Below are 20,966 nucleotides of genomic sequence, written 5' to 3'. Positions count from 1 at the left end.
ATACAGTGAGATGTGATACCACTTGAGGATAGTGGATAAAGAGTGATGCAGGTTCTTTCTATAGTGTAGTTCTACCACTTGGGACTCTGTATCTATCATGGAGTCCAAGTTCTTTGCTAACCTCACATGAGAAGCCAACCCTACAGATGTTGGATCTTAATTTGAGCCAGTTTGCGACATCAGGGAAATAATCCTACAGCAACAGGAAATAATGATTCAGATTATGTGTAATGGTCATTGATGAAAAACATCAGGATACTTTTTAAACCTCAAATACAATACAAGTTTTTCCTGCATTGCAGGAATATTCTCCTGCCACAGGGTCATCAAATTAAGATCCTGCATATGTATCTATCATCAAGTCCAAGCCCTTTGCACAGCAGGACACAAACCCAGGCCTTGCTCCAGAGCTGTACTTACTCAGAATGCACAGACACATTCCAACTCTGTCGTTAAGTAGGCCCACTCATTCACAATTCAGAGACATTTCAGGCAACATGAATGATTCTAAATAATTAAAGGAATAGGATGGCAAACAAGAGAACAGTAGAGAGAAATCGATAAAGTTTTAGCGTAAGGGACTGAAATCTGTGAGGAGACTGAACACATATTTCAAGAATTGTAACAACAAAGGTGGTCGACATTCTTCTTTTCAGCCATTCTTCGACAGACACATGGAAAGCAAGTTGCGTTTTTTACCCCATATAGTAAAATCCATTATTTAGATCATTCTGAATTCCTGTTTGGTATTGCCTTGATGTGATCTGAAACTGCCGCTAGTTAACATGATATTAACCCCACCGCATCACCCTTAGCTATTTTTAATTACAGTGTAATGTTCTTAACTAAGTGCTGCTGGGTATTTGCTGAAGCAAGGTAAAGTCTATTTCGCCTGGGATCATCCTGTATTAACCCTTCTTTGAGAATTTGAACTACAGTACAGCAACCCAACTATAACAGCAAGGCCATACAAACGCCCAAATTTAGACACCCCATTTATAAACCTCTTAGAGAAGGGGGCGAGTCCAATATGTTGGACAATTTTAATGCGCTTCCCTTCCATAGTAATCACTTAGTGGACCGCACACTTAGAGGTGTTTACTTCCATGTTTCCGACCACCCAACATGTACTAGTCTGACTAGTCTAGTAAAAGGAATATGATAACGCACACCAGTGGTGTAGAGATACCTAGTCAGTTGTACAACTGAATGCCTTCAACTGAAATGTGTCTTCCGCATTTAACCCAACTCCTCTGAATCAGAGAGGTTGGGGGGGCTTCCCTAATTGACATCCACAGCACCCATGGAACATTAGGTTAACTGCCTTGCTCAGGGTTGAACGACAGATTTTTACCTTGTCAGCTCGGGGATTCTATCCAGCAACCTTTCGGTTACGGCCCAACGCTCTAACCATTAGGCTACCTGAAATATTACTTAAGTATTTTTGGGGGGTATCTGTACTTTACACACGTACATCTATGTTTTTGACAACTTTTCCTTTTACTTCACTACATTCCTAAAGAAAATATGTACTTTTTACTCCATACATTTTCCCTGACTTCCAAAAGTACTTGTTACATTTCGAATGCTCAGACAGGACAGCAATATGATTCAGAGGGATTGGGTTAAATGCAGAAGACACTTTTCAGTTGATGGCATTCAGTTGTACAACTGACTTGGTATGTCCCTTTCCCTTCCAATATGGTTAAATGTGCGCACTTATCAATATAACACAGTCATCCCAACTGCCTCTGATCTGGTGGACTCACTAAACACAAATAGAGTGTTGGAGTGTGCCCCTGTCTGTCCATAAATAAACTAATAATAATAAGCATGCTGACTAGTTTGCTTAATATATGGAATTTGACATATAACAATTACTTTTTACTTGTATTCAAGTATGACAATTGAGCACTTTTTCTATCTCTGTACTTAAGTACATTTAAAACCATATACTTTAAGACTGTTACTCAACTAGTATTTTACTTTATGACTTTTACTCAAGTCATTTTTACTTGAGTATGACAATTGAGTACTTTTTCCACCACTGCGGACACCCAAACATGTTTTATAGAGGTGCTGGTTGGTCTCCTAACCAGTTGTGCTATTATGTGTTTTTTTTTCGCGATATTTGTAAATTATTTTGTACATATTGTTTCTGCAACCGTATCTTACGGAAGAAAAGACCTTCTGGATATCAGGACAGAGATCACTCACCTCGGATCAGACAAAGTGTAACGGCTTTCTAATGGTGAAGGAGAGTCGGACCAAACTGCAGCGTGTCTATTGTGATTCATCTTTAATAAACAAACGTAACACACAACAAAACACTAACACTACAAAACGAAAAACGAAAACAGCCTATACAAGTGTCTACTAACCTCTAACCAGGACATCAAGACACACAGGACAATCACCCACAATACAACCAAAGAATATGGCTGCCTAAATATGGTTCCCAATCAGAGACAACGGTAAACACCTGCCTCTGATTGAGAACCACTTCAGACAGCCATAGACTCTCCTAGAACACCCCACTAAGCTACAATCCCACTATACACACATTCCAAAATCCCAAGACAAAACACACCACAATACAAAAACTCTATGCCACACCCTGGCCTGACCCAATACATGAAGAAAACACAAAATACTTAGACCAGGGCGTGACAGAACCCCCCTAAGGTGCGGACTCCCGAACGCACCTCAAAACAAATAGGGAGGGTCCGGGTGGGCGTCTGTCCATGGTGGCGGTTCCGGCGCGGGACGTGGACCCCACTCAATTAATGTCTTAGTCCCCTCTCCTCGCGTCCCTGGATAGTCCACCCTCGCCGCCGACCATGGCCTAGTAGTCCTCACCCAGAAACCCACTGGATTGAGGAGCAGATCGGGACTGAGGGGCAGCTCGGGACTGAGGCAGCTCGGGACTGAGGGGAAGCTCGGGAGTGAGAGGAAGCTCGGGAGTGAGAGAAAGCTCGGGAGTGAGAGAAAGCTCGGGAGTGAGAGAAAGCTCGGGAGTGAGAGGAAGCTCAGGCAGGTTGATGGATCTACCAGATCCTGGCTGGCTGGTGGTTCCGACAGATCCTGGCTGACTGGCAGATCCTGGCTGACTGGCGGATCCTGGCTGACTGGCGGATCCTGGCTGACTGGCGGATCCTGGCTGACTAGCGGATCTGGCAGATCCTGGCTGACTGGCGGATCTGGCAGATCCTGGCTGACTGGCGGATCCTGGCTGACTGGCGGATCCTGGCTGACTGGCGGATCTGGCAGATCCTGGCTGACTGGCAGATCCTGGCTGACTGATGTATCCTGGCTGACAAGCGGATCTGGCAGATCCTGGCTGACTGGCGGATCCTGGCTGACTAGCGGTTCTGGCAGATCCTGGCCGACTGGCGGATCCTGGCTGACTAGCGGATCTGGCAGATCCTGGCTGACTGGCGGATCCTGGCTGACTAGCGGATCTGGCAGATCCTGGCTGACTGGCACTTCTGGCGGATCCTGGCAGACTGGCGGATCCTTGCTGACTGGCGGATCCTGGCACACTGGCGGATCCTGGCTGAATGGCGGATCTAACTGATCCTGGCAGACTGGCGGCACTGGTGGCGCTGGGCAGACTGGCGGCGCTGGGCAGACTGGTGGCTCAGGCGGCGCTGGGCAGACTGGCGGCACTGGCGGCGCTGGGCAGACGGGTGGCTCAGACGGCGCTGGGCAGACTGGCGGCGCTGGGCAGACTGGCGACGCTGGGCAGACTGGCGGCGCTGGGCAGACTGGCGGCGCTGGGCAGACTGGCGGCGCTGGGCAGACTGGCGGTGCTGGGCAGACCTGTAGCTCAGGCGGCGCTGGGCAGACTGGCGGCGCTGGGCAGACGGGTGGCTCAGACGGCGCTGGGCAGACGGGTAGCTCAGACGGCACTGGGCAGACGGGTAGCTCAGACGGCGCTGGGCAGACGGGTAGCTCAGACGGCGCTGGGCAGACTGACAGCTCTGGATGCTTCATGCAGGCTGACAGCTCTGGCTGCGCTGAACAGAGGAGTACTGGTGCCTCTGGAATGAGGGGCTCTGGCGCCTCTGGCATGAGGGGCGGTAGCTCTGACAGCGCCGGACAGGCGGGAAGCTCCGGCAGCGGCGCCGGACAGGCGGGACGCTCCGGCAGCGGCGCCGGACAGGCGGGACGCTCCGGCAGCGGCGCCGGACAGGCGGGACGCTCCGGCAGCGGCGCCGGACAGGCGGGACGCTCCGGCAGCGGCGCCGGACAGGCGGGAGGCTCCGGCAGCGGCGCCGGACAGGCGGGACGCTCCGGCAGCGGCGCCGGACAGGCGGGAGGCTCCGGCAGCGGCGCCGGACAGGCGGGACGCCCGCAGCGGCGCCGGACAGGCGGGACGCTCCGGCAGCGGCGCCGGACAGGCGGGACGCTCCGGCATCGGCGCCGGACTGGCGAGAGGCTCCGGCAGCGGCGCCGGACAGGCGGGACGCTCCGGCATCGGACAGGCGGGACGCTCCGGCAGCGGCGCCGGACAGGCGGGACGCTCCGGCAGCGGCGCCGGACAGGCGGGACGCTCCGGCAGCGGCGCCGGACAGGCGGGAGGCTCCGGCAGCGGCGCCGGACAGGGCGGGAGGCTCCGGCAGCGGCGCCGGACAGGCGGGACGCTCCGGCAGCGGCGCCGGACAGGCGAAGCTCCGGCAGCGGCGCCGGACAGGCGGGACGCCCGGCAGCGCTGGACAGGCGGGACACACTGTAGGCCTGATGCGTGGTGCTGGCACTGGTGGTAATGAACCGAGGACACGCACAGGAAGCCTGGTGCGGGGAGCTGCTACCGGAGGGCTGGGGTGTGGAGGTGGTACTGGATAGACCGGACCGTGCAGGCGCACTGGAGCTCTTGAGCACCGAGCCTGCCCAACCTTACCTGGCTCGATGCCCACTCTAGCCCGGCCGATACGAGGAGCTGGAATATACCGCACCGGGCTATGCACCCGCACTGGGGACACCGTGCGCACCACTGCATAACAAGGTGCCTGCCCGGTCTCTCTCGCCCCCCGGTAACCACAGGAAGTTAGCGTAGGTCTCCTACCTAGCGTAGCCATACTCCCTGTGAGCCACCCCCCAATAAATTTTTGGGGCTGACTCTCAGGCTTCCATCCGCTCTGCCGTGCTAGCTCCTCATAATGCCGCCTCTCTGCTTTTGCTGCCTCCAGCTCGGCTTTGGGGCGACAATAATCTCCAGGCTGATCCCAGGGTCCTTTACCGTCCAGTACCTCCTCCCATGTCCATTTCTCCAGGTAGTGCAATCTCTCCCACTGTAGCTGCTGCTGCTCCTGCTGCTGCTGCCTCTGTTGCTTCTCCTGTGGCTCCTGCCTGTTGACACGCTGCTTGGTCCTGTGGTGGGTGATTCTGTAACGGCTTTCTAATGGTGAAGGAGAGTCGGACCAAACTGCAGCGTGTCTATTGTGATTCATCTTTAATAAACAAACGTAACACACAACAAAACACTAACACTACAAAACGAAAAACGAAAACAGCCTATACAAGTGTCTACTAACCTCTAACCAGGACATCAAGACACACAGGACAATCACCCACAATACAACCAAAGAATATGGCTGCCTAAATATGGTTCCCAATCAGAGACAACGGTAAACACCTGCCTCTGATTGAGAACCACTTCAGACAGCCATAGACTCTCCTAGAACACCCCACTAAGCTACAATCCCACTATACACACATTCCAAAATCCCAAGACAAAACACACCACAATACAAAAACTCTATGCCACACCCTGGCCTGACCCAATACATGAAGAAAACACAAAATACTTAGACCAGGGCGTGACACAAAGATTTCTTCAACAACAACAACAACAACAACAAGCAGGACTCACACGATATTCTCCAAACACCCCAGAGGGCAGACATCCAAATTATTCGCAAAAAGAAGCGACGCTGAGGACCAAGAGCCGGATGCCTCGTCCGGACCCGCAGAAGGGAACTAGGAAAGCTGCCGTTACCGTCAATATTACATTACATTTACATTTAAGTCATTTATCAGACGCTCTTATCCAGAGCGACTTACAAATTGGTGCATTCACCTTATGACATCCAGTGGAACAGCCACTTTACAATAGTGCATCTAAATCTTTTAAGGGGGGCGGGGGTGAGAAGGATTACTTTATCCTATCCTAGGTATTCCTTAAAGAGGTGGGGTTTCAGGTGTCTCCGGAAGGTGGTGATTGACTCCGCTGTCCTGGCGTCGTGAGGGAGTTTGTTCCACCATTGGGGGGCCAGAGCAGCGAACAGTTTTGACTGGGCTGAGCGGGAACTGTACTTCCTCAGTGGTAGGGAGGCGAGCAGGCCAGAGGTGGATGAACGCAGTGCCCTTGTTTGGGTGTAGGGCCTGATCAGAGCCTGGAGGTACTGAGGTGCCGTTCCCCTCACAGCTCCGTAGGCAAGCACCATGGTCTTGTAGCGGATGCGAGCTTCAACTGGAAGCCAGTGGAGAGAGCGGAGGAGCGGGGTGACGTGAGAGAACTTGGGAAGGTTGAACACCAGACGGGCTGCGGCGTTCTGGATGAGTTGTAGGGGGTTTAATGGCACAGGCAGGGAGCCCAGCCAACAGCGAGTTGCAGTAATCCAGACGGGAGATGACAAGTGCCTGGATTAGGACCTGCGCCACTTCCTGTGTGAGGCAGGGTCGTACTCTGCGGATGTTGTAGAGCATGAACCTACAGGAACGGGCCACCGCCTTGATGTTATTTGAGAACGACAGGGTGTTGTCCAGGATCACGCCAAGGTTCTTAGCGCTCTGGGAGGAGGACACAATGGAGTTGTCAACCGTGATGGCGAGATCATGGAACGGGCAGTCCTTCCCGGGAGGAAGAGCAGCTCCGTCTTGCCGAGGTTCAGCTTGAGGTGGTGATCCGTCATCCACACTGATATGTCTGCCAGACATGCAGAGATGCGATTCGCCACCTGGTCATCAGAAGGGGGAAAGGAGAAGATTAATTGTGTGTCGTCTGCATAGCAATGATAGGAGAGACCATGTGAGGTTATGACAGAGCCAAGTGACTTGGTGTATAGCGAGAATAGGAGAGGGCCTAGAACAGAGCCCTGGGGGACACCAGTGGTGAGAGCACGTGGTGAGGAGACAGATTCTCGCCACGCCACCTGGTAGGAGCGACCTGTCAGGTAGGACGCAATCCAAGCGTGGGCCGCGCCGGAGATGCCCAACTCGGAGAGGGTGGAGAGGAGGATCTGATGGTTCACAGTATCGAAGGCAGCCGATAGGTCTAGAAGGATGAGAGCAGAGGAGAGAGAGTTAGCTTTAGCAGTGCGGAGCGCCTCCGTGATACAGAGAAGAGCAGTCTCAGTTGAATGACTAGTCTTGAAACCTGACTGGTTTGGATCAAGAAGGTCATTCTGAGAGAGATAGCGGGAGAGCTGGCCAAGGACGGCACGTTCAAGAGTTTTGGAGAGAAAAGAAAGAAGGGATACTGGTCTATAGTTGTTGACATCGGAGGGATCGAGTGTAGGTTTTTTCAGAAGGGGTGCAACTCTCGCTCTCTTGAAGACGGAAGGGACGTAGCCAGCGGTCAGGGATGAGTTGATGAGCGAGGTGAGGTAAGGGAGAAAGTCTCCGGAAATGGTCTGGAGAAGAGAGGAGGGGATAGGGTCAAGCGGGCAGGTTGTTGGGCGGCCGGCCGTCACAAGACGCGAGATTTCATCTGGAGAGAGGGGAGAAAGAGGTCAGAGCACAGGGTAGGGCAGTGTGAGCAGAACCAGCGGTGTCGTTTGACTTAGCAAACGAGGATCGGATGGCGTCGACCTTCTTTTCAAAATGGTTGACGAAGTCATCTGCAGAGAGGGAGGAGGGGGGGGGAGGGGGAAGAGGATTCAGGAGGGAGGAGAAGGTGGCAAAGAGCTTCCTAGGGTTAGAGGCAGATGCTTGGAATTTAGAGTGGTAGAAAGTGGCTTTAGCAGCAGAGACAGAGGAGGAAAATGTAGAGAGGAGGGAGTGAAAGGATGCCAGGTCCGCAGGGAGGCGAGTTTTCCTCCATTTCCGCTCGGCTGCCCGGAGCCCTGTTCTGTGAGCTCGCAATGAGTCGTCGAGCCACGGAGCGGGAGGGGAGGACCGAGCCGGCCTGGAGGATAGGGGACATAGAGAGTCAAAGGATGCAGAAAGGGAGGAGAGGAGGGTTGAGGAGGCAGAATCAGGAGATAGGTTGGAGAAGGTTTGAGCAGAGGGAAGAGATGATAGGATGGAAGAGGAGAGAGTAGCGGGGGAGAGAGAGCGAAGGTTGGGACGGCGCGATACCATCCGAGTAGGGGCAGTGTGGGAAGTGTTGGATGAGAGCGAGAGGGAAAAGGATACAAGGTAGTGGTCGGAGACTTGGAGGGGAGTTGCAATGAGGTTAGTGGAAGAACAGCATCTAGTAAAGATGAGGTCGAGCGTATTGCCTGCCTTGTGAGTAGGGGGGAAGGTGAGAGGGTGAGGTCAAAAGAGGAGAGGAGTGGAAAGAAGGAGGCAGAGAGGAATGAGTCAAAGGCAGACGTGGGGAGGTTAAAGTCGCCCAGAACTGTGAGAGGTGAGCCGTCCTCAGGAAAGGAGCTTATCAAGGCATCAAGCTCATTGATGAACTCTCCGAGGGAACCTGGAGGGCGATAAATGATAAGGATGTTAAGCTTGAAAGGGCTGGTAACTGTGACAGCATGGAATTCAAAGGAGGCGATAGACAGATGGGTAAGGGGAGAAAGAGAGAATGACCACTTGGGAGAGATGAGGATCCCGGTGCCACCACCCCGCTGACCAGAAGCTCTCGGGGTGTGCGAGAACACGTGGGCGGACGAAGAGAGAGCAGTAGGAGTAGCAGTGTTATCTGTGGTGATCCATGTTTCCGTCAGTGCCAAGAAGTCGAGGACTGGAGGGAGGCATAGGCTGAGATGAACTCTGCCTTGTTGGCCGCAGATCGGCAGTTCCAGAGGCTACCGGAGACCTGGAACTCCACGTGGGTCGTGCGCGCTGGGACCACCAGATTAGGTGACGCGGCCACGCGGTGTGGAGCGTTTGTATGGTCTGTGCAGAGAGGAGAGAACAGGGATAGACAGACACATAGTTGACAGGCTACAGAAGAGGCTACGCTAATGCAAAGGAGATTGGAATGACAAGTGGACTACACGTCTCGAATGTTCAGAAAGTTAAGCTTACGTAGCAAGAATCTTATTGACTAAAATGATTAAAATGATACAGTACTGCTGAAGTAGGCTAGCTGGCAGTGGCTGCGTTGTTGACTTTGTAGGCTAGCTGGCAGTGGCTGCGTTGTTGACACTACACTAATCAAGTCGTTCCGTTGAGTGTAATAGTTTTTACAGTGCTGCTATTCGGGGCTAGCTGGCTAGCTAGCAGTGTTGATTACGTTACGTTGCGCTAAAAGAACGACAATAGCTGGCTAGCTAACCTAGAAAATCGCTCTAGACTACACAATTATCTTTGATACAAAGACGGCTATGTAGCTAGCTATGTAGCTAGCTACGATCAAACAAATCAAACCGTTGTACTGTAATGAAATGAAATGAAAATGTGATACTACCTGTGGAGCGAAGCGGACCGGGTTGTTGAGTGCGGAAGTTCTATTCGGTAGACGTTGGCTAGCTGTTGGCTAGCTAGCAGTGTCTCCTACGTTAAGGATGACAAATAGCTGGCTAGCTAACCTCGGTAAATTAAGATAATCACTCTAAAACTACACACTCTAAACTACACAATTATCTTGGATACGAAGACAGCAAAGACAACTATGTAGCTAGCTAACACTACACTAATCAAGTCGTTCAGTTGAGTGTAAAAGTTTCTACAGTGCTGCTATTCGGTAAACGGTGGACGTTTGCTAGCTGGCTAGCTGCTGGGCAGATAGCAGTGTAGACTAGGTTAGGACGACGAAATACGATAATTACGCAATTATCTTTGATACAATGACGGCTATGTAGCTAGCTAAGAAGAAATTGCTAAGATTAGACAAATCAAACCGTTGTACTATAATGAAATGTAATGAAATGTAATGAAAAGTTATACTAGCCTGCGGACCGAAGTGCGGATGCGACCACTCGCTCCAACCCGGAAGTTGTCCAATGATCGCCAACGTGCGATTATTGGACAATTAACTAGACTAGGTATGATCACGAATATCCTGACCAACATTAAAAACTGTAATATCCTATGCTTCACGGAATCTTGGCTGCACGACGACATGGATATTCAGCTAGCGGGATATACGCTGCACCGGCAGGATAGAACAGCACACTCCGGTAAGACTAGGGGGTGCGGTCTGTGCATATTTGTAAACAACAGCTGGTGCACGAAATCTAAGGAAGTCTCTAGATTTTGCTCGCCTGAATTTGAGTATATTGTGATAAACTGTAGGCCACACTACTTGCCTAGAGAGTTCTCATCTATACTTTTCGTGGCTGTTTATATACCACCACAGACAGATGCTGGCACTAAGACCACTCTCAGTCAGCTGTATAAGGAAATAAGCAAACAGGAAACCACTCACCCAGAGGCGGCGCTCCTAGTGACCGGAGACTTTAACGCAGGGAAACTTAAATCAGTTCTACCAAATCTCCATCAACATGTTAAACATGCAACCAGAAGAAAAACAAATCTACATCACCTGTACTCCACACACAGAGACGCGTACAAAGCTCTCCCTTGCCCTCCATTTGGTAAATCCAACCACAACTCTATCCTCCTGATTCCTGCTTACAAGCAAAAATTAAAGCAGGAAGCACCTGCCTATAGACTCGGCCTATAAAAAAAATGGTCAGATGAAGCAGATGCTAAACCACAGGACTGCTTTGCTATCACAGACTGGAACATGTTCCGGGATTCTTCCGATGACATTGAGGAATACACCACATCAGTCACTGGCTTTATCAATAAGTGCATTGAGGACGTCGTCCCCACAGTGACTGTACGTACATACCCCAACCAGAAGCCATGGATAACAGGCAACATTCGCACTGAGCTAAAGGGTAGAGCTGCCGCTTTCAAGGTGCGGGACTCTAACCCGGAAGCTTACAAGAAATCCCGCTATGCCCTGCGACGAATCATCAAACAGGCAAATCGTCGATACAGGGCTAAGATTGAATCATACTACACCGGCTCCGATGCTCGTCGGATGTGGCAGGGCTTGTAAACTATTACAGACTACAAAGGGAAGCACAGCCGCGAGCTGCCCAGTGACACAATCATACCAGATGAGCTAAATCATTTCTATGCTCGCTTTGAGGCAAGCAACACTGAGGCATGCATGAGAGCATCAGCTGTTCCGGACGGCTGTGTGATCATGCTCTCCATAGCCGACGTGAGTAAGACCTTTAAACAGGTCAACATACACAAGTCTGCGGGACTAGACGGATTACCAGGACGTGTGCTCCGGGCATGTGCTGACCAACTGGCAGGTGTCTTCACTAACATTTTCAACATGTCCCTGATTGAGTCTGTAATACCAACATGCTTCAAGCAGACCACCATAGTCCCTGTGCCCAAGAACACAAAGGCAACCTGCCAAAATGACTACAGAGCTGTAGCACTCACGTCTGTAGCCATGAAGTGCTTTGAAAGGCTGGTAATGGCTCACATCAACACCATTATCCCAGAAACCCTAGACCCACTCCAATTTGCATACCGCCCAAACAGATCCACAGATGATGCAATCTCTATTGCACTCCACACTGCCCTTTCCCACCTGGAAAAAAGGAACACCTATGTGAGAATGCTGTTCATTGACTACAGCTCAGCGTTCAACACCATAGTGTCCTCAAAGCTCATCACCAAGCTAAGGATCCTGCACTAAACACCTCCCTCTGCAACTGGATCCTGGACTTCCTGACAGGCCGCCCCCAGGTGGTGAGGATAGGTAGCAACACATCTGCCACGCTGATCCTCAACACCCCAGGGGTGCGTGCTCAGTCCCCTCCTGTACTCCCTGTTCTCCCACGACTACATGGCCAGGCACGACTCCAACACCATCATTTAGGTTGCTGACGACACAACAGCGGTAGGCCTGATCACCGACAACAACGAGACAGCCTATAGGGAGGAGGTCAGAGACCTGACCGGGTGGTGCCAGAATAACAACCTATCACTCAACGTAACCAAGACTAAGGAGATGATTGTGGACTACAGGAAAAGGACGGGGCTGGAGTGGAGCAGGTTGAGAGCTTCAAATTCCTTGGTATCCACATCAACAACAAACTAGATTGGTCCAAACATACCAAGACAGTCGTGAAGAGGGCACGACAAAGCCTATTCCCCCTCAGGAAACTAAACTGAGATCCTCAAAAGGTTCTACAGCTGCAACATCGAGAGCATCCTGACCAGTTGCATCACTGCCTGGTACGGCAATTGCTCGGCCTCCGACCGCAAGGCACTTCAGAGAGTAGTGCGTACGGCCCAGTACATCACTGGGGCAAAGCTGCCTGCCATCCAGGACCTCTACACAAGGTGGTGTCAGAGGAAGGCCCTAAAAATTGTTAAAGACCCCAGCCACCCCAGTCATAGACTGTTCCCTCTACCACCGCATGGCAAGCGGTACCGGAGTGCTAAGTCTAGGACAAAAAGGCTTCTCAACAGTTTTTACCCCCGAAGCCATAAGACTCCTGAACAGGTAACCAAATGGTTACCCAGACTATTTGCATTGTGTACCCCCCCCCCCCCCCAAGCCCTCTTTTACGCTACTGCTACTCTCTGTTTGTCTTATTTGCATAGTCACTTTAACTATACATTCATGTACAACCTACCTAGATTGGCCCGACAAACCAGTGCTCCCGCACATTGGCTTACCGGGCAATCTGCATTGTGTCCCACCACCCGCCAACCACTCTTTTTACGCTTCTGCTACTCTCTGTTCATCATGTATGCATAGTCACTTTAACAATACCTACATGTACATACTACCTCAATAAGCCTGACTAACAGGTGTCTGTATATAGCCCTGCTAGTCTTTTTTCAAATGTCTTTTTACTGTTGTTTTATTTCTTTACTTACCTACACACACACACACACACACACACACATACCTTTTTGTCACACCATTGGTTAGAGCCTGTAAGTAAGCATTTCACTGTAAGGTTTACACCTGTTGTATTCGGCGCACGTGACAAATAAACTTTGATTTGATTTGAACGAGAAAACCTTTCCAAGCTATTTCACTACTTTCCTTTTTTAGTTGAATGACAGATACTAAACAGCCAAGTGATAATGTGTTTAAAGAACTTTGAAGAGCAGGATTTAATTAAACAGTCTACATGAAAGAGTACATTCTCCATCATCTGAAAGTGTTAATTGTATTTTTTTAAATCCCCAATTTGACCTTTCGACAAAGTGTTTACAGGTCCTGTTCTGCAATTTGTTTCAGATTGACCAGCACGAAAGGGAAGACTTCAATCTCACATCTGACGCAGAATTCAATGCTATCAAGTCAGTTGTCCTGGGGAAAGTGCACGGTGAGTTATAGAAGACTCCATTCAAATGACGAAGAAGGCCGTTTAAGTTAAAACTTGCAAAGAAATTGTGATTTAATATAGAGCTCAGAGGTGTTTCGCTGTATGTTTCAATCACAGAACTGGAGAGCTTGTGAGGATCCCTCCTGTCTGAAGCTTTTACATAAAGCTTGTTAAAATAACATAAAGCTTGTTAAAATGACATAAAGATTGTTCAAATGAAAATATGATGACAGAGATTCTTTAGCTCTAATAGAGATAGAATTGCTCCCATACGTATGTAATAATTATCAATTATTATGTTTATTTTTTTGTTCACTCAGGTAATCACAGTTCGACATGACATGTTATCATCGGAGCGTTGTTGTGTGTCTGTTTACTTAAAATCTGAATAATATCGTCTTTATGTGTAATTATTGTCTATCCCCTGCTTTGGAAATAGGCCACTTTATGAAGGCCTATTGCTAATGTCTTTGTTTTAAAATAGGAGGCCTGCTTTCAGTTGTAATGAGGAATGATTAAAGGAAACAGACACATAAAATACAGCAGTTACAGTCATACAGTACATTCTGATACAATATAATTAACTAAATATTCCATGTCAAGTGGAAATAATACTCCCATAATATGCCTGTATACAAAAATACACAATGCACTGCTACTCATTTCAGATGCAAATCCATTTCTATCCATATGTAGCAATGTCAAGAATGTCACAATAACAAGTTAAACAGTAGCTACTGTGATATTGTTATTGACTTATTCAGGAACTTTCAAAAAACTCCATTAGTTTAAAGTCAGACTAACCCAAAAGCTCCATTATTGTAAAGTCAGACTAATCCAAAAGCTCCATTGGTCTAAAGTCAGACTAATCCAACAGCTGCATTGGTCTAAAGTCAGACTAATCCAACAGCTCCATTGGTCTAAAGTCAGACTAATCCAACAGCTCCATTGGTCTAAAGTCAGACTAATCCAACAGCTCCATTGGTCTAAAGTCAGACTAATCCAACAGCTCCATTGGTCTAAAGTCAGACTAATCCAACAGCTCCATTGGTCTAAAGTCAGACTAATCCAACAGCTCCATTGGTCTAAAGTCAGACTAATCCAAAAGCTCCATTAGTATAAAGTCAGACTAATCCAAAAGCTCCATTAGTATAAAGTCAGACTAATCCAAAAGCTCCATTAGTATAAAGTCAGACTAATCCTGTAGCTGTAGGGTATAATGACTTGTGGGGCTAAGGGGTCTGCCCTCTGGCTCTCCGGTCATCCGGCACATACACACAAACAAACTGCTCTGTGGTAGTGGAATGTAATCTCAGATGCCATGGACCATGTTAAAGCGTGACCGGGTCCTCCCCATACTCTCTTTTCTAACCCCGCCACAGTATGTGTGTCATATCAGGATCAAAGAGCTGGCATGAAAGTGGATTCTGTGTCATTCCCAGCGACGCCTGTCATCAATCACGCTAACAAATTTAAATGTAGTGTGTGTGTGTGTGTGTGTGTGTGTGTGTGTGTGTGTGTGTGTGTGTGTGTGTGTGTGTGTGTGTGTGTGAGAGAGAGAGTGAGACTTGCTATTGAAAAGGCCGCCATAGGCAGGCCTGGCTCTCAAAAGACAGGCTATGTGCACAATGCCCACAAAATGAGGTGGAAACTGAGCTGCACCTCCTGCCAAATGTATGACCATATTAGAGACACATATTTCCCTCAGATTCTACAAATATTCCACAAAGAATTCGAAAAAACAAACCCAATGTTGATAAACTCCCACATCTACTGGGTGAAATACCACAGTGTGCCGTCACAATAGCAGTATTTGTAACCTGTTGCCACAAGAAAAGGGCAACCAGTGAAGAACGAACACCATTGTAAATACAACCCATATTTATGTTTATTTATTTTCCCCTTTGTACTTTAACTATTTGCAAACAAAATGACATTTGAAATGCCTTTATTCTTTTGGAACTTTTGTGAGTAATGTTTAATGTTCATTTTTATTGTTTATTTCACTTTAGTTTATTATCTACTTCACTTGCTTTGGCAATGTTCACATATGTTTCCCATACCAATAAAGCCTCTAAATTAAAATTGAAGAGAGAGACAGAGAGAGACAGAGAGAGACAGAGAGACAGAGAGAGACAGAGAGAGAGACAGAGAGAGACAGAGAGAGAGACAGAGAGAGACAGAGAGAGAGACAGAGAGATGAGGCCTGACTGAGGAGGAATAGCTCCCCTGTTGTAAGAAGGGAACGTTACAGTCAGGATACAGTAGCTTGTGTGATGCAGTACAATGCCATCGGCTCACTGACTTCTTTAAGAAAGGGAAAGGGGAAAGGGGGATACCTAGTCAGTTGTACATCTGAATGCCTTCAACTGAAATGTGTCTTAATCGACATCCATGTCTTCGGGCGCTCGGGGAACAGTGGGTTAACTGCCTTGCTCAAGGGTACTGATAACCATGCAAAGTCATACCATTAAATGCATAGTCACTTGGTCATTCTGAAGAGCCAGTGAGGCAGATACCCTGGCAAATGTAGGGTTTTACTGGATATTAGCCAGTCAAATGGAAGCAGTGTTACTGGGGTCTCTAATTATCTACTTTCAAATGGAAGCAGTGTTACTGGGGTCTCTCATTATCTACTTTCAAATGGAAGCAGTGTTACTGGGGTCTCTCATTATCTACTTTCAAATGGAAGCAGTGTTACTGGGGTCTCTCATTATCTACTTTCAAATGGAAGCAGTGTTACTGGGGTCTCTCATTATCTACTTTGTTTATTGTGAGCTGAACTTTCTGCCTAATCAATCACTATTACTCTGAGAGCAATGAATTCTACTTCTTTTACCTTAGACTGATCAGTATACTGCACATTAGTGGGGGGCCGAGTATCTGCGGGTTTTTGCTCCTCCCTTGTACTTGATTGATGAAGTAAGATCACTAATTAGTAAGCACTCCCCTCACCTGGTTGACTAGGTCTTTATTGAAAGGGAAAAAACAAAAACCAGCAGACAATAGGCCATCCATGGATTGAGTTTGACACCCCTGATGTAGGGGATCTATTTTAATCTATACCATTATCCATTACAGTACGTAATGATCTGACTTACCTCTGATCTCACTGACTGTTTCTGCATTTTTGGTTGTGTGCATGGGTGTGTGTGTGCGTTTATGTTTAGAGTCTGGTGAGCTGGATCCAGAGATTGCCAGGCTGAACTCCCAAGGTTTCAGTGGCTGTCTGTCGGTGGTCCAGTTTAACTCCGTAGCCCCACTGAAGGCAGCGCTGCTTTACCCCAACACCAGCCCAGTTATAGTGATTGGATCCCTAGCAGAGTCCACCTGTGGCTCCTCATCTCCAGCCAATCCCTACCCAGCTGAAACTACACACTCCCTATCAGGTAAGAGGGGAGGTGTCAAGTTCCCTATAATGGGCGGAGTCTGTGGTAATAGCGGGGACTTATGGTCACCCCTTTTCCATCTCTCTCTCTCTCTCTCTTCTGCTTGAGTGCCTTTTTTTCTTTAATTCCACTTGAGAATCTACACTTTTTTCCAAACTGCTTTTTCAAACTTTATCAAGGGCCCATTTAATACATACACCATCTTCCTTGTTAATTAGATGAGAATGAAAGTGATTACATTGTGACAGATGAGTTCATTCATTTGGATGAGAGGCATTTCTCATTTGCATAATATTACTTCTGTGGTCCTCCTCATGCGGTTTAGGACTGAGGGTGTAGTGTTAAATGAATCCTGCATGGACTGATGATCCTTGATGTTACTGACTCTCTCTCTCTCTTCTGTCCCTTTCTTTTCTCTTCTCTCTTTCTCTTTCTACTCCTCTGTCTATATTTCTCTTTCTGCTGCCTTTCTCTCTTTCTGCTGCCTCTCTCTCTTTCTGTGTATCTTTCTCTTTCTGCTGCCTCTCTCTCTTTCTGCTGCCCCTCTCACTATTTCTGTGTATCTCTCTCTTTCTGCTGCCTCTCTCTCTTTCTGTGTATCTTTCTCTTTCTGCTGCCCCTCTTACTATTTCTGTGTATCTCTCTCTTTCTGTCTGTTTCCCTCCCTCTTCTCTGTCTTTCGGTCTCTCTCTTTCTGTGTCTCTCTCTTTCTCTCTCTCTCTCTCTCTCTGTGTATCTCTCTCTTTCTGTCTGTGTTTCTCTTGCTCGCTCTCTGTCTTTCTGTCTCTCTCTCTCTCAATCTCTGTCTCTCTCCATTGTAGATCATTTAGGTACAGTAGGTACTGGTGAGCTTATAGTCAATGCAATCAAGAGTGACTCTGCATTGATTGGAGGTAACGGGAACATGTTTCTCATGTGTTTCACTGTTATAGTGTCATAATAAACCATACTTATATTGCATTCAGTAAAACAACATGTCAGACAAGAAATTATCCTGTTCAAAACGTCTCACTTGCAAAATATATGTTTTTCTGAATGAGACAAACCTGGATAAATAAAAGTTAAATAAATATATACAATATTTCAACATAAGATATGGCATGTTTGCAGCATCACATCACAAAGCTTTGAAGCGGTGGTTGATTAGGTTCCAGTTGGTTCAGTTGCTGGAATATAGAAAGTAGTTTAAAGTCCTCCTTATACAGGCTTACTCAGTGCCAAATGCACAAAGGACACCAAAACTAATTCAACGTTTAAAGAAATGATTTGCTGATTAAGGACGTTTTACAGCTATCTTCAAATATATTTTCATTTTAGAACCATTGTAATTTACCATTAAATTGAGTCTGGGTGTGTTCTGGTTTCCCAATAAGATGTATCCTTTTCTCTTGATAATGAAATGCACCATACATAGCATTGCAGTGTACAAGGGCTGTAGCTAAGGTTTATGAAATGAATGCCTGCTACGTTTGTGAGAATTGAACTGGAGATCTTTGTGCTGTGCCTTGTACAGAGATGAATTTACAGCTTTTAGAAGCTTGTGTAATGCCTTTTAGAGTTTAGATTAGCAACGGAAATTAGGCCGGCCGGGTAATAGCAATGAAATACCCACAAGAGAAATTGGCATATTATTTATCTTAAGGCTTCTATGCCATAGACAAAATGTCGCAGAACTAAACTTGAGAATGCTGAGAAAGGAGTTAATGTGTTCTGAAAGCCACTGTGCTTTCTCTATTTTTGCTTCTGAAGAAGGAAACCCATAGAGATGTCACAATGTGAAATGATGTTAATTGGTTACACGTTAGAAGTCTTCAGTGTTTTCCGTCTTAAAAAAGCACTCTGTTAAAGTTTCTTTCTGTTTTCAAATGAGTGCTGTTTTGTTGTTTCCAGACTTCATGTTTTGTACTCCTTTGCAGGTGTGATTGCTGTGGTGATATTTGTGATTCTGTGTGCGTTGGCAATAATGGCAAGGTTCCTGTATCGACGGAAAGAGACATTCCACACCCAAGAACCCCAGGGAATCAAACCTGAGGCCGACAGTCCTGAATACCCTTTCCACAGCGAGCCCAACTCACAGAACATACTAAGTGAAAACCAAAAGGAGTATTTCATATAAGTCCAACTATCCACATCTCGACCTTCTCGATGTTGGACTAATCCAATGAATCTGATTATGGAAGGACAAGCCTTGCCAAGCCCTAGAGACGTTAATTACGTTCACAGTACATTACACACACAGTACATGCAGTAAAAGACCATCAGCAACTGTCAAAACGAGATGGCTGACCAAGATTTGAAGAAGACAACAAATAATCTGTAAATGCATCCATGTATTGTGGTTTCAAGTAGTTACCACAGCCACAAAACCGAAATTGGCTATATCGTAAACAATACTGGAAACTAAAGTTTGCTTTTCGGTCTTAATTTAAGGTTAGGTTTAGGCATTAGGTTAGCAGTGTAGTTAAGGATTGGGTTAAGGTTAGGGTTAGGTTTGAAATCATATTTTAGAGAAATTGTAGCAATAGACTGGGTTTATGACTTTGTGGCTGTAGTAACTAGTGATGACCACATCTTGTTTACTGTTTTTTGTACACACTGTTTGTACTGGTAATATGACACAAGTGTAGATGATAGACTTTGAAAGGTGTTGATACTGTCATTCATGGGAGTGTAAATATTCTTTGAAAATGTAAATGTTGAATTAATTCATGTCTTTATAACAATCGCTGTCTAATATTCCTCTCCGGTGGTACAGTACTGAAAATATAATAATAATGCCTGGATGGATTTATACTGTATGTACTTGCAGTATGGTTATGAAGATGATACAATACATGTTTGGATTATTGAGTTGAAAGTATTTTGGTATTATGATGATGCAATTGCTTTATTGAGAGATTTAGATGTCTTAGCCATAGAGATTACCTCTACAGCACACACAGTATATACTGTACTGTGTATTACAGTAATAACATCTCAAAATCTGTTGACCAAAATACATGAGAACATGTATTGAACAAACATATCGAATCGAACATCCCACTGACAAAACTTATGTAAATACAGTATTATGTTCCAAATGTTTGTTTTTTTACTTCACTGTACTTCAGAAAGTTCCGTGGCAAGCATAACCTGTAATTTTGTGTGCTTGCTCTGCATTATCCTTGATAAAAAATAAAAGCATAGCCATTTAAGGGTTTTCTTTGAAACACTGCTTCCTTACCACCCACAGCTAGAACACTTTGACAGACCGAATTCTCAGAAAAGCTTTGAACGGAACTCACAACATTAGGCTCACTCTAAAACACTCTGGCTAATCACAACCTTCCTTTCACAAGGTGCTAATCTTTATGAGAATACACAGTTTGGTTTGTCAGACAGACAGACAGGTTTGGTGGGATTGGTGATTCATAGGAAGCAGAATGATAATCAGAGGAAGTTCATCTGAGACACGCTGACAGAGTCAGAGAAGAGGAGATGGATCTGATGAATGCCAACCTGTCTATCTGTCAGCATGCGTGTCTTCATTCGGTTCAAACAGCGGTACAGACTAGATCAGGAAGGTAAAGAGGAGAGGATTGTCGTCATCAGTTGCTGTTCATCACACAAACACTGCTCTGCTCTCTGTGTTAGTTGGAACCCTGGAGAACATAGCTAGTACTTTAAATGGAAGACGTTTGACCATTTCTACGACATTCTTTTTCCACAGTGCTTTTTTTCCTGGTCAGATTGATGTTCCCAAGCGTTAAACATTGTAATCATTGTATGGATCTACTATATGTTGGTTGGAGACAGGTGACCATACGGAGGTTTTTCTACAACCCTCACAGTCACAGTAATGCCGCTGCACAATATTTAACTAGGCAAGTCAGTTAAGAACAAATTCTTATTTACAATGACGGCTTACCCAGCCAAACCCTCCCTTAACCTGGACGACGCTGGGCCAATTGTGCGCTTACTTTTGGGATTCCCAATCACAGACGGTTGTGATACAGCCTGGTATCGAACCAGGGTTTGTAGTGACACCTCTAGCACTGAGATGCAGTGCCTTAGAGCGCTGCGCCACTCTGGAGCCCTTGACCAGTAA

At 47.0% G+C, this 20,966-nt stretch overlaps 1 protein-coding gene across 2 annotated transcripts in view; it reads left to right on the top strand.

The window, feature by feature from the left end:
* Positions 1 to 20,073, top strand: part of LOC115105960 (contactin-associated protein-like 4) — a 221,926-nt gene extending 201,853 nt beyond the window's left edge. Inside the window, exons 21-24 of one of the 2 annotated variants that reach the window (XM_029628500.2) lie at positions 13,403 to 13,490; positions 16,661 to 16,879; positions 17,701 to 17,772; positions 18,796 to 20,073. In XM_029628500.2, the coding sequence (XP_029484360.1) occupies positions 13,403 to 13,490; positions 16,661 to 16,879; positions 17,701 to 17,772; positions 18,796 to 18,995 (579 nt within the window). In that variant the 3' untranslated portion in view covers positions 18,996 to 20,073. The remainder of the gene's footprint in view (positions 1 to 13,402; positions 13,491 to 16,660; positions 16,880 to 17,700; positions 17,773 to 18,795) is intronic. The other variant, XM_029628501.2, reaches the window with a different exon arrangement.
* The last annotated feature ends 893 nt before the right edge of the window (positions 20,074 to 20,966 follow it).

This window comes from Oncorhynchus nerka, linkage group LG22 (genome assembly GCF_034236695.1).
Source record: "Oncorhynchus nerka isolate Pitt River linkage group LG22, Oner_Uvic_2.0, whole genome shotgun sequence".
Lineage (NCBI taxonomy): Eukaryota > Metazoa > Chordata > Actinopteri > Salmoniformes > Salmonidae > Oncorhynchus > Oncorhynchus nerka.
This window is presented reverse-complemented; position numbering and strand designations above follow the sequence as displayed.